The 12,165-nt window shown below is 35.1% G+C and overlaps 3 protein-coding genes across 5 annotated transcripts; all 3 read left to right on the top strand.

The window, feature by feature from the left end:
• Window positions 1-891: 891 nt before the first annotated feature.
• LOC140986927 (isoprenylcysteine alpha-carbonyl methylesterase ICME-like) lies at window positions 892-4,809 on the top strand. The gene is made up of 11 exons (XM_073455343.1): window positions 892-1,340; window positions 1,536-1,612; window positions 2,013-2,082; window positions 2,167-2,247; window positions 2,873-2,947; window positions 3,074-3,175; window positions 3,582-3,719; window positions 3,812-3,877; window positions 3,960-4,103; window positions 4,223-4,313; window positions 4,391-4,809. The coding sequence occupies exons 1-11, from the start codon at window positions 1,087-1,089 to the stop codon at window positions 4,550-4,552; spliced, it is 1,260 nt and encodes a 419-aa protein (XP_073311444.1). The 5' UTR covers window positions 892-1,086; the 3' UTR covers window positions 4,553-4,809.
• Window positions 4,810-5,606: 797 nt separating this feature from the next.
• Window positions 5,607-8,514, top strand: LOC140986905 (protein GAMETE EXPRESSED 3-like). Of its 3 annotated transcripts, none has more exons than XM_073455304.1 (9): window positions 5,607-5,781; window positions 5,999-6,186; window positions 6,282-6,596; window positions 6,684-6,930; window positions 7,006-7,377; window positions 7,462-7,494; window positions 7,582-7,641; window positions 7,719-7,861; window positions 7,975-8,514. In XM_073455304.1, the coding sequence occupies exons 1-9, from the start codon at window positions 5,676-5,678 to the stop codon at window positions 8,434-8,436; spliced, it is 1,926 nt and encodes a 641-aa protein (XP_073311405.1). In that variant the 5' UTR covers window positions 5,607-5,675; the 3' UTR covers window positions 8,437-8,514. The 3 variants fall into 3 exon arrangements, with proteins under 3 accessions (XP_073311405.1, XP_073311407.1, XP_073311406.1); XM_073455306.1 differs by having other exon boundaries at window positions 7,996-8,514; XM_073455305.1 differs by having other exon boundaries at window positions 5,619-5,781; window positions 6,002-6,186.
• An 824-nt stretch (window positions 8,515-9,338) lies between these two features.
• Window positions 9,339-11,671, top strand: LOC140985544 (transmembrane ascorbate ferrireductase 2-like). Its single transcript, XM_073453384.1, has 4 exons — window positions 9,339-9,685; window positions 9,832-9,880; window positions 10,891-11,090; window positions 11,212-11,671. Exons 1-4 carry the CDS (start codon window positions 9,542-9,544, stop codon window positions 11,515-11,517), a joined length of 699 nt encoding a protein of 232 aa, XP_073309485.1. The 5' UTR covers window positions 9,339-9,541; the 3' UTR covers window positions 11,518-11,671.
• Window positions 11,672-12,165: the final 494 nt, after the last annotated feature.

Here is a 12,165-nt window from a genome sequence, read left to right on the forward strand (position 1 = left end):
ATTGGGTTGCGTTGTTGTCTTTATGATAAAGATGACCATGTTTGATTCCCTTTTAACATTTTGTCTCGCAGATCATCCCTTTATTTCGACATAATTCTAAACGGGTCCTTTTTAAGAAAATGGAATTTTAAAAAACATGTTTGGATTCAAAAAAATTATATAAATCAAAATAAATTATTTGACAGTTTATAAGATAATTAAAAATTCGTTAAGGACACAAAAATGTCACTTGTAAATAGGAAAATTCCAAAATTCAGCGAGAAATAAAATAAGACGGGAAGTTGACTCAAATATAATAATAGAAACATATTTTTATGTGTAACCTTAAAATAATTTAATATTCTTCTCGAGAATTCGATGAGAGTTAATGAGCAGACTTTACAAATTTACAATACCGAGAGTTTTACTTAACCGTACGTTTGCGTCTTCCAATATTTTGACAAATGTGTACACAAAGTGACACGTGATGCTTATTTTAATATTTATTTTATGGTTTTTTTTATTCCTATTATTGGCGTGAATATACTTTTTCACCCTCCCATTTTTCATAAAATTTGTAAATACAACTTAATGAACAAATTAAAGTAATAGGTACCACTTTTTCATTTTTTTTTAAAAAATGACCAAAAGCAACTTTATTAATTTTTTATGACAAGAAAGATTCCATTAATCATAAGCCAAACTCATATTTATAATATTCTATTATATAAAAAAGAAGTAAATATATATTTGGAAAAAAAATCACTTCAAGGGCATAAATGTATATTTATTTCAATTTTTGTTCTATCTACGATGACTGGTTAATGTTTTTAGGTCCGATGATGGAAAGGTGGAACATATTAAATCCAAAATTCTGAGACGACAACACTTTGAATTACTTTGTAAAAAACCTCCCTTTCTTTACGGTTGTGTCCATCTTCTATAAATCAAAAGATTTTGAATCTTGCTACCCAATGCGAGATCCCACTGTTGGTGTAAGCTTTTCGAAAGATAGGATTCTTTCGCAAATCCCCGTAAGAACCCGTTCTTCCGAAGCGTACAAAATCATCTCCATCGGAATAATTAGAATCTGTCGGATCGGCGGGTATGGAAGCGACGGCGTCTCTGCCGCCTTATGTTTCTTCAAAAGAATTGGTAGAGCAAGACCCGGTGTCGGATCCTCTGTTCAGGGTCTCTAGTGTTCCGAGTGGTTCACCGGACCAGCAGTGGAGGAGGAGAGGTGGGAGGAGAACGTCGTCGTTGCTTGCTCGCCAGAGGTCGTTTGGCCGTGAGGTCGGCCACGCTGCGGCGGAGACTTATTTGATTACCAGGCTCAGCTTCAAGCTCCTTCGCTATCTTGGGTATATGCTATTACCAAAATCACTGTTCTATTTCTGGACAATGATTCTGTGCAAGTTCTGAGCTTTTTGGGTTTTAGATGCAACGTAGTTCGAATGAGGAGTTCTTGTATATTCAGGAAAAAATAATAATAAAAGTTGGATTATTGCAAGAAGCGATATTTATTATGAACGTTCACTAATAATATCTGTTTTCAGGGTAGGCTACCGATGGATCACGAGACTCCTTTCTCTTGCTCTTTATGCCATGTTTCTTTTGCCTGGATTTCTCCAAGGTGAGAGCATCAATTGTCGAACTCTCATTCGCTTCTTCAAATTATTCTGTAAATTGGGCGTTTAGAGAAATTTTTTTACTAAGGAATGCTAATGAATCAGAAATCTTGGAAAGCATTTTGATAATGCATAACTAGGTAGAGTACTAGCAAGTAATAAGCAAAAGTTTCCATTTGTTTTTTTGAATTTTTTAGTAATCTCCTCGGTGGAAACTGCAGTTGATACTTTTACGATTCATATATTTTCTTCTCTTTAGATGGAAATAGGGTGCCGTTTTCTGCAAGCACTTTGACTGTACTGTTTTGTAGTCGGATATCTTAGAGATAATGACACTTTCGACACGCCTCCCTCTATTTGAGAATGCATAGTTCTATTTATATTTATGAATTTGCCTATTTGTAGTTGGATTTTGTTACTTCTTTTCAAGCCAAGTCCATCGAAGTATTGTTTACGGAGATCGACCCAGAAATAGGTACGTTTTCGCCAAATTAATTATCCTTCTTACTTTATTTACTTTCATGGTGCCGTGAGGTGTGAACATGAAATAATCTTGCAGATTGGATTTGTATTTACCAAAAAATAGTGATGGCCTAAAGCCTATTGTGATATTTGTAACTGGTGGAGCTTGGATCATCGGGTGAGTAAGCTAGAGGTCATTTCCTCTCATTTATATTCGGGTTCTGAGTTTGAATATTAGCTTGTCATTGGAGAAATCACTTTAAAGTTTCAACATACTTGTTCTTTTGGTACAATTGTTAAGATTGTTTTAAAAGTAAAGAGGTGTTATTTGTACTCCACATATTGCTAATTTCACTATCTTTCGGCTTCTTATATTATAAATTGACTAAACTACCATTATGTTTGTATTAATTGCACAATTCAAAATATACATTTTTACGACAGTAGTTACTTCTCAACTATTTAATGCTTGTAAGGAAAATCTTGCCTACTTCAAATGTTTTCGTTATCCCATGCATAAAAGCATACATAAAGAGTCAGTTATCTAAATTATGTACATGCACTAAGTTTAAAACTAAGTTGCCGAAGAAAGCATCTGTTAAATATTCTTTCCACTTAATCAAATTATATGTTTAGTTCAAGTGGTATGTTCTTCAACGTATAAAGTAAAAAAGCTAAATGGATAGTGATCAACATTATATAGAGTGTAACTGGCACTACCATCATAAATAACATGCAGGTTTTCATGCTGAACAAAGTAAAACAACTCTATCCAAAGCTATAAACATGATTTATATTTGCAGGTATAAGGCATGGGGTTCTCTTCTAGGATTACAATTAGCAGAAAGAGACATCATAGTTGCTAGCATTGATTACAGGTATCTGGCATGGTTCGAGTTATAGTTAATCCTATTATTCATAATAATGCATATTAAATTTTTTGGAATAAATATACCATCTTTGAGTTCACACGATACATTCTAATATATACATCTGCAATTCAGAAATTTTCCACAGGGGACAATTAGTGATATGGTTGATGATATTTCTCAGGGGATCTCTTATGTCTGTAATGATGTTGTTGAATTTGGAGGTGACCCGAACAAGTGAGTCATTTGTTCTTTTACATTTAGATTTAGTTGCTTCTTAACTGGAGAGTTCGGTATTGGATGAAAGGGCTCAAATGGCAAATCCTACTACACTTGATAGGCGATAGCTCGGTGTATCATCATTCAAGCCCTACATCGAATAACAGGAATTGATTTCATAATATAACGGCCAACACATTCTGACCTCAATAGTCGTGATGCTGGAAGCAGTATGACATTACTCTTCGTCTTGTAATATGACGAAAAACAACGATAAATAGCGATAAATGATAAACTATTTCTGCTCTATTTCTTTGTGTAAAGGCCGGTATCGGTGACAAGTGCTAGGCCGAAGCACAACTTCATGATAAATCAGGTACGACCATAGATCTTCTAATACCAAGTCACCTTTTTGATTTCTTAGGATCTATTTGATGGGTCAATCAGCTGGTGCCCACATTTCTGCGTGTGCTCTTCTACAACAAGCAGTCAAAGAGTCCAACGGAGATGACATTTCTTGGAGTGTGTCCCAGATAAGAGCTTATTTTGGTTTATCTGGGGGGTGAGTTAAATGAGATAATGTCAAAAAATTACACAATGATAGGCACCGTGCTATTTGGTGGGCATCATAGCTCCTAATTGATCAAACAACAGGTACAATTTACTCAAACTGGTGGATCATTTCCATGGCCGAGGCTTGTATCGCTCTGTCTTTTTAAGGTGCTTGGTTTTTTGTCTTAACATTTGGCCTATAGCAAATTTTGTATGTTTATTTCTTCGTCGTCATGATTTTTCATCACAGTATAATGGAAGGGGAGAAATCATTGAAGCACTTCTCTCCTGAATTTATTGCACAAAGTCCAAGCTTACATAATGCAGTTTCTCTGCTGCCTCATTTTATCCTTTTCCACGGTACCTCGGATTATTCCATACCATCGGACGAAAGGTTCGATTTTTTAAGAACGACGATAATATTTTTACATTAAAAACAATTCAATTTCATGCCGTCTCTTGTATAATCAAGACGTTCTCTGTTTTGTTATCTAAACTTGGTTGTGATCACAGTAAAGCATTTGCGGAAACACTCAGGATAGCCGGGGCTCGAGCTGAACTTATCTTATATAATGGGAAAACCCATACAGATCTATTCCTCCAAGTAACTAATGATTCTATTTCTGCTTTGTTTTCTGTAATTCTTGGTCTCTGGATTCTAAAGTAAGTTGCCAAATTCAGGATCCTCTTAGAGGTGGAAAAGATGATCTTTTCGACTATGTAGTAGCCTTCATACATGCCGATGACAAGGAAGCTCTTGCTAGTGATGCTTTGGCTTCTCCAAGAAGACGCTTCGTCCCAGAAATTTTGTTGAGATTGGCTCATCATCTTAGCCCCTTCTGAGATTAAAGCAATATACAGCTCTTCGGACGGCAACCAGCCGATTTTGAACCCCTCGAGTTCAAGATTCTTCAACCCGCAGATTTGCAATGAGCGAACAACTTGTAACTGTTGAGAATTCTCTGTTCGATGTATTATATCTATTTCATATAAATTGTATAATCGAAAATTTCCATCTTGATACTATCACATAGGATCCACCAAATTAGTCCCAGCGTTCTAAAGATTAATATAAAAATATGCTTAGTAGACGGAAAATATGAACGTGGATCAAGAGAGTGGATTGGGAAATAACTTTGAAAGCAGCTTATACCCACAATTTCTTCTCATTTACAGTTTCCCATTACAGTGTTTCATGTTCTTTTCATTATTGCCGTCCCACTCAACATTGCTGAACTTTGTAGTCAAATTTACAATTTCCCGATCTCGCTGCCATTTACTTTCTCGTTCTTGCTTTCACATTAACAGCACTGAACTTCGAAATCTGAAGCGTTTATAGATTTTGTTCTGAATCGATCTTGCAGAGAAAAACCAAACAAGAATCTCAACAAAGTTTAGTTTAAGCCTATTTTGATAGCATTATTCTCATGACAAATCTAATGGTATCATTGTTGCATTAAAAAAAATTTATGTGGAGTTAAACATGTATCTCAAATATTTAGATCAACGATAGTCGTTGAATTTACTGTAAGAGCAATATCCCTACTGTAGTATCTCATTAACTCACTACACACCATCACCAAACTATTCGAAGCTCCACACATTTTGGGATGTAAAAGTTAATTTCTTGCAATATTGTTACGAAAATCAAGTCGAAAAATAGTTTTTCTAATCAAATTTGATTAACACAGAAACAAGATCCGACTACAAATTCAAAGCTGAAGGTTGTAATTTAGATACAACTTTAAAAGTAATCTGCCTTTTGTAGGACTTCAAGAAAATAAAATTTTCTAGTTAATTTTCTAATTTTTTTTTAAAATCATGTTAACTAATGAAGTACACAATAATTTATTAATGCTGAATCTGTTTCCCGCCATGAAAAAACTGTTATATTAACCGTTTACGGATAAGGATTTCTTTGTGGGTAATTTTCAGATTTAGTGCTTTCTGAAATTTAAGAAGAGAGATGTTTATTCTTCATCCTTCTGTAATAATCTTGGCCGTTGTTGTCCAATTTCCGTTCGCTGTAACCTATAATTCTCAACATTTCAAGAGACTGGCATTATTTGCAGGTACCCTTCTATCTTATCCAGGTCGGGTATTTTGTATTTTGCTCGCTTTTCGGTTTTTGTATGTTTGAGTTGGAATTGGCCTACTGGAAAATTGAGACAAAAGGGCCCTTTATTGAATTCAGGAGTGAACCTAAGATTCTCAGAAAATTAGATATTAAACTTTTAAGATTTGGCGATTGAGGGCGTGTAAGTAGTCTGGAGAATTTTCTTGTTTCAGCAGAGAAGCCTTCCCAGAAAGCCGGTGGCCAACTTTTCAAAAATTTCGTTGGTGATGACGGGCGGGTTTTTGCATGTTCAGACAAGAGCTTTTTCGCCTTTGAAAAGAACGGATCCATTGCTTGGACAGTGCATTTAAATTATACATGCAGTGCTGATATAGCTCCAGTTCATGGGGGTTCAAGAAAGGCAAGGCCCGCCCGATGCTCCTTTTTGTTACATGAAATTTTAATTTTTGTGACGTATTTATTAGCGATCACTGATATTTTCGAGCCCAACGGCAGATATATTTGGTTGCTGAGAACAGGGTACTTAAAATCCATCCTTTTAAAAATGGAACTACTGACTCAGCGGTTGAAGTGTTCTTTGGTCCGGTTGAAACAGATATTGTTGGAATTGCAGTAAGTATATCTAGCTCATGTGTTGTTATAAATGTTAAGAACAGAGGCCTCTTTGCATTTAGATTACATGGAAAGCTTCTCTGGAGCGCTGGTCCGGTACTTTATCGGCATGGCTATCGCCAAGGTTGCAGGAAATGTACTACGGATTGTTATTTTACTTCTGTCCCTGTCATTGATCATTGTGAAGCTAGTATATATGTAAGCCTCGATCATCAATATATATTTTTTATCCTTTTTTTAGTTTCAAGGTTCGGTAAGTATTATGTTTTCTTGTCTGCTTGCAAGGTCTCAAACACTGTCGGAGAACTCTACTCGTTATCGATTCGTGGTCCTCATTTCAAATGGATCCAAGATTTTAGTTTGTATGGAAACAAATTTACCATCACTTCTGGGAACAACGGTCTATTGTACGTCATTATACCCGATAAGGCCCAAATTCTAGCCTTGGAAGTTTCCATGGGAAGCATTGTCTGGGAAGGAAGTATTGGACCTTTGAGTTCAGAAGATTACGAGCCAGTTGTTGATGCTAACGGTAAGATTACAAAGTACGAGTAATTTAAGTTTATTATTATCAAGCTTTGAAACCAAAGCTGATCATATAAAGCAGGGTGGATATCCATTGGATCATTGGATGGATTCTTATACTCATTTTCACCAACTGGATCTCTCAAAAAGTTCCCACAATCAACGCGTGTGAGTTCGGTTATTCAGGTTAATCCGGTACTTGACTGTTCCGGTTATGCAGTTTATGTTTCTCAGACAGAAATGCAGGAAAGAGAAGCCAATATTATAGGAGAGAACACTTATGTTGCAGCAATGAAACCTAGGAATGCTGTATTTACATTGTTGGTTCCAGTTTTGGGGTCCTCGTACTGGTCTGAGAGCGATCATAGTAACTTATTGTTCAATCTGTCACAAAGCGATATGAAGCATTTCTCGACGGATGAAAGAACACTTCTGTCATTTTTTGCTGTTTCAAGTAAGTTTTCAAAACCTTAATCCTAACTCGTTATACTTTTCTTAATGATCAGGAGCTCATTATTCAAATCATTTCACCTTGCAGGAAATGGCAATCCATTCCCTTGTCGTGCTACTCGTAATATTCTTCTGTCGGCTGACATATACTAATACTAAGTAATAAATACATACATAAACGTCTTATATTTTGCTGCTGTTGCTCCAGGTCAGAAGCTTGCATCTAGCTGCTCACTGATTAAGCCCAAGAATATCGGTATCTACACAGGTAATTTGGTTTCAAGATATGGATCATATTTGTTGAAACGACACAAAGCTTAGGTCTGATTTTAACATGTTACGCAGGTAACCCAAGCACGATTGTACTGTTTCTATTATCAGAATCAGTGCTGCTGGTTTTACTAGCAGCATCTGTCAAGTACTGCTGCATCTTCTGGAGGAAGAAAAGGCTTCAAATTTTGAATCTTGGAACATTTCTTGAAAAGAGAGTAAGCTAAATTACTTGCATTATATATTACAATACCATTTCATGATGTTGGCAGTTTCGTTACACTAAATTGGTTTTGTTACAGCTAAGTACAGTACTCTTTTGTTTAACCAGCGTTCGCTACGTCTGCAACAGAAAGAATTTGACAGGGCAATCACGGAGCTTGAACAAAAAGTTTCAGATGAAGCAGTTACCAATGGAGTGCTTGAAACACTGAACGACTTAGTTAAAGAAAGAGAAGGCATCAAGAGAAAGCTCTCAACGACATATAGTTTGGGACGGGACGGGGAAAAATCAGGGTTGAAAACCGTTCTCCCGTTGTATGATGGGACATCCAGGAGCCATTCGTTTCAGGCTTCGAAGAAAGAAAGTGTTACAATATTTCATACACCAACTGACAGTGTTTCTTCAGGAGACAGCAGTCTAGATGAAATTCAAGGATTTGTCAATCCATCGTCGTCGGAGCATTCTTGTGGTGAAATTGAGGTAGTGGGAATGAAAGGTGATGAAATGGAAAAGCGAAATATGGTTGGAAGGAGTCAAAGTTTGAGGAGGAGAACCATGTCATTTCAATGACTGTTCCATTTTAGAACAAAGTAGGTGGTGGCATAGATGTAATGTAAGAATAGGTGTAATATGTATAACGAAAATTCATTAAACCGCGATATTCATAATTAGATTATCACAAAAGATATAATCTTTATCCTCGAAACTTAAGATTTGTTTAATTAATACAATTGATCGATCTATTTATGTTATTGTAATGATATCTTGTTAAGTTTTTTGCCAAAGAAAATTCTGTTATGTTTATCTTCGTATCTTTCTTAAAACTGTTTAATTCATGTATTAAGTTAGACTATGGATGGATCCACCCTACAGCCAATCCAGTCCAAACATTTCGATGTTCAAATTTGCTGCTTAATCCAAATCAAGAAATACAAATGTAGTCGAGATTCAAACTTGATGGGACTTTACAAATTTTGTTAAAACTGTAGCTGTCTTCCTGTATAAGAAAATCTAAAGAATCTTCCCAAATCAGTCACTGATGTATACCCAACTCGAGAAAATGCATCAACATTACAACAACAAAAAAAAAAAACCCAGAAAAATAAAAACGCAAATAGTAACTGGTGAGACCCAAATATTTGACAATTTTTCTTTTTCTTTATTTGTTTTCTAAATATTTCTCAATGATAGAAAATTTGTTAAAAAAATTCCTAAAAAAAACAAAAAATATATGTATTTGAGATGAATGGAATAAAATTATTGGCAGTTTATTATTATATTTTTATAAAATAATTTAAGTTGTGTTTGAATCTATGAATTGGAATCCATATTTAAGTTTTTTGTTGACTGATGATTTGATTTGAAGGGATTATATATTAATATGAACTGAATTTGAAATCAATTTGAATTTTGTTTCTCTGAATTTAAATCCATAAATTCAAACAAAATTCGACCTTGAATCTAATTAATCAAGCTTTCAATGGTGGAAGCATAATCTTTTCCGAGTTAGAATCCAAGTCCGAGATTATTTGATCCAAATAACAATGAATTAAAAAAAAAAAGAATAATAAAAAACACCGCATAAAGTAAAATGTCAACCCCTCTGCCTCAATGAGCTCTTAGGGCTGGCGTAGTCTGTTCTTTTCAGCTTTCATCTGTTGAATTCCATCTTCGAATGGCGGTGCCGGTTGTCCGGTTCCCGATATTCCCTCTCCTGAGGTTAATCGGAATTACATTAGCCGCACTTACAATTATATGGACCCAGCGTTTCAGAGGAGGAATGGCTCTCGTATCCGAGGATAAAGCTCTCATTTTCAACGTAATTTCCTTTCTTTTTATCTCATTTCTGTTCATTCTTACTATTAATTTTGAGTTGGTGGATGAATTCGGGAAGTGGGTAATGTTTTGTTTAAGCTAAATCGAAATGCTTGATTGATTGGATGGTTTTTCTTATATGATTTTCAGGTTCACCCTGTTTTAATGCTCATTGGCTTTCTGCTTCTGAATGGTGAAGGTAAAAAAAGAATGTAGGAGAGAATACAGTTTAGCTCGAATCCCAGTGATGTCACATCGAAGCATTGTTTACTGTTAGATCGAACTAGAATGACTTCAGTTTTCTTACCTTCTTCTACGATAAATTCGTGAAAAAATATCATGTTGCTGGTAAGATCAGACAGGGAGAAGTGTATCAGTCGCTCAAAATGCACAAAAAAAAAAACTTACAACTTCAAGTATTAAGTATTAACCATCTGATAGAATATGTTAAGTTGATCTTCATCGATAGTTTGGGATTCAATACTTGTAACTGGGGACCTCTGGTTTGCTGCTTGCTGACAGATTATTTTTTAATGTTCATATGGATTATTGAGAAATTGGTTCCATTATTTTGTAGATTATTTACTAGCTTTGTGTTTGGTGATTAATTTAAAACTTCCCCGTTTAGTTTCTTGTTACAAATTATCAAAGCTCATCTATAACAAATTCTGAGGTTCCTTTAAATAGTTAAGAAGTTGAAAAGAACTTACGATGGATGCTGTGGTTGTCTCTGTGAGACATAAGGAATTTTGCACACTATTATCATTTTAGAGCAGTTTCGCTCCATTGGAATCATCGGTTTGGTCAGAGAAACTTATGTTCTTGATTCTTTCCGAATTTCAATTTTATGGACTTGATAAAAACTAGTTCAATTTGTTGTGGACTTGTGGTCTTTAATTTTGTTGAAGTGTCTGTTATATCTTGCCGATGTACGGGTAAGAGGCAATGTGGAAAAAAAGAGAATATCGTCAGCTGTATATTTCTCGCGATGATATTAACAAGCAAGCACTGTTGTTTTAATGCGCCCATTCTTTCCTCTTCACATGCCATAAATGGATTCTCTTTTTTGCATACCGCATAGCGGCATAGGTACAACTAATTTATTTTTTTTCTTGACTTTTAGACACACCAATTAGTTTTTTTTTAAAAAAAATTTTTACACGGAAAACTCTTAATAAGGTATTGAATTTCCTTCATTCAATTATGTAGCCATGATAGCATATAAAGCTCTCTCGGGAACCAAAGAGTTCAAAAAAATAGTTCATCTTTTTCTACAATTTTTGGCTCTATGTTTTGGTGTAATTGGAGTATGGGCTGCTTGGAAGTTTCACAATGAAAAAGGCGTTGACAACTTCTATAGTCTCCACTCTTGGCTTGGCCTAGCCTGCCTTTTCTTCTTTGGAATTCAGGTAGTAATTTTAGATTCTCGACTCTCGCCCCTACTTTTAATTATTTCTTACAATACCAAACATTCTTATTTCTAGAAGCATCAATTCTCCAGCTTACATCAATTGACAAATTCTTCTGCAGTGGGCTGCTGGATTTGTGACCTTTTGGTATCCAGGCGGTTCAAGAAACAGTCGTGCTGGTCTGCTGCAATGGCATGCATTTTTTGGCATTTATATTTATGCCTTAGCAGTGGCTACATGCACCACTGGTTTTCTTGAGAAGGCAACATTTCTTCAAATGCACAAGATAATATCACGCTACTCAACTGAAGCGTTGCTGATTAATTCTTTGGGTATCATGACCGTTGTTTTGGCTGGTTTGGTGATTCTTGCCGTTGTCTCTCCTTCAAAAGAAAACTTTGAGAAACGTGAGATTCTAAAAGTATAGGCACGTTGTATAAGTTCATCTTTGACTCTTTGACAGTAGGGCATCCGCGGTTTGTTTCTGTGAGAAAAAGAGGTGAAGGGGTTAGTTAACCTTTTGTTGTCTGCGCCGGACTTTCAGAAGTCCTTTTTCACTGAGTAGACATCATTCTGCGGTCCGAATGTTTCCCTAGATTTTGATTCATGTTTTACTTCAATCATTCAACTTTTAAGTGACCATTTGAAATTTTGTATATTTTTGTAGAGCAAGAATTTAGTAAGGATGATAATGACTAAATGAACAAAATCAATCATATTGTAGCAAAATCAGTCTTTGTACTTTTCAAATCAGTGCGACACAGTCCTAGTTTTAGTTCAGTTCAACAAAATGTTGTAATTTTAACTTTCTAAGTACTATAATCTCGACGCTTTCTATATACAGCAACCTATGTGCACGTGTTGTATATTTATATAGTCATTTTTGTTTCATTACAGTCGTTTTTTATAATACTTTTTTGGAGTTAAATAAATTATTGTCGTAATGATTAAGAAGTTGTATTAAAATTAAAATTTTATAAATTGTTTGCAATGAGTTAAAATAGCTATTTGAAAAGGGTTATTTAGATTAGTTTAGTGTATAATTATTTTGTGGATTATAATCAGTCAGAATATC

The sequence above is a fragment of the Primulina huaijiensis genome, chromosome 10, assembly GCF_012295235.1.
Source record: "Primulina huaijiensis isolate GDHJ02 chromosome 10, ASM1229523v2, whole genome shotgun sequence".
In the NCBI taxonomy this organism is placed as follows: Eukaryota; Viridiplantae; Streptophyta; class Magnoliopsida; order Lamiales; family Gesneriaceae; genus Primulina; species Primulina huaijiensis.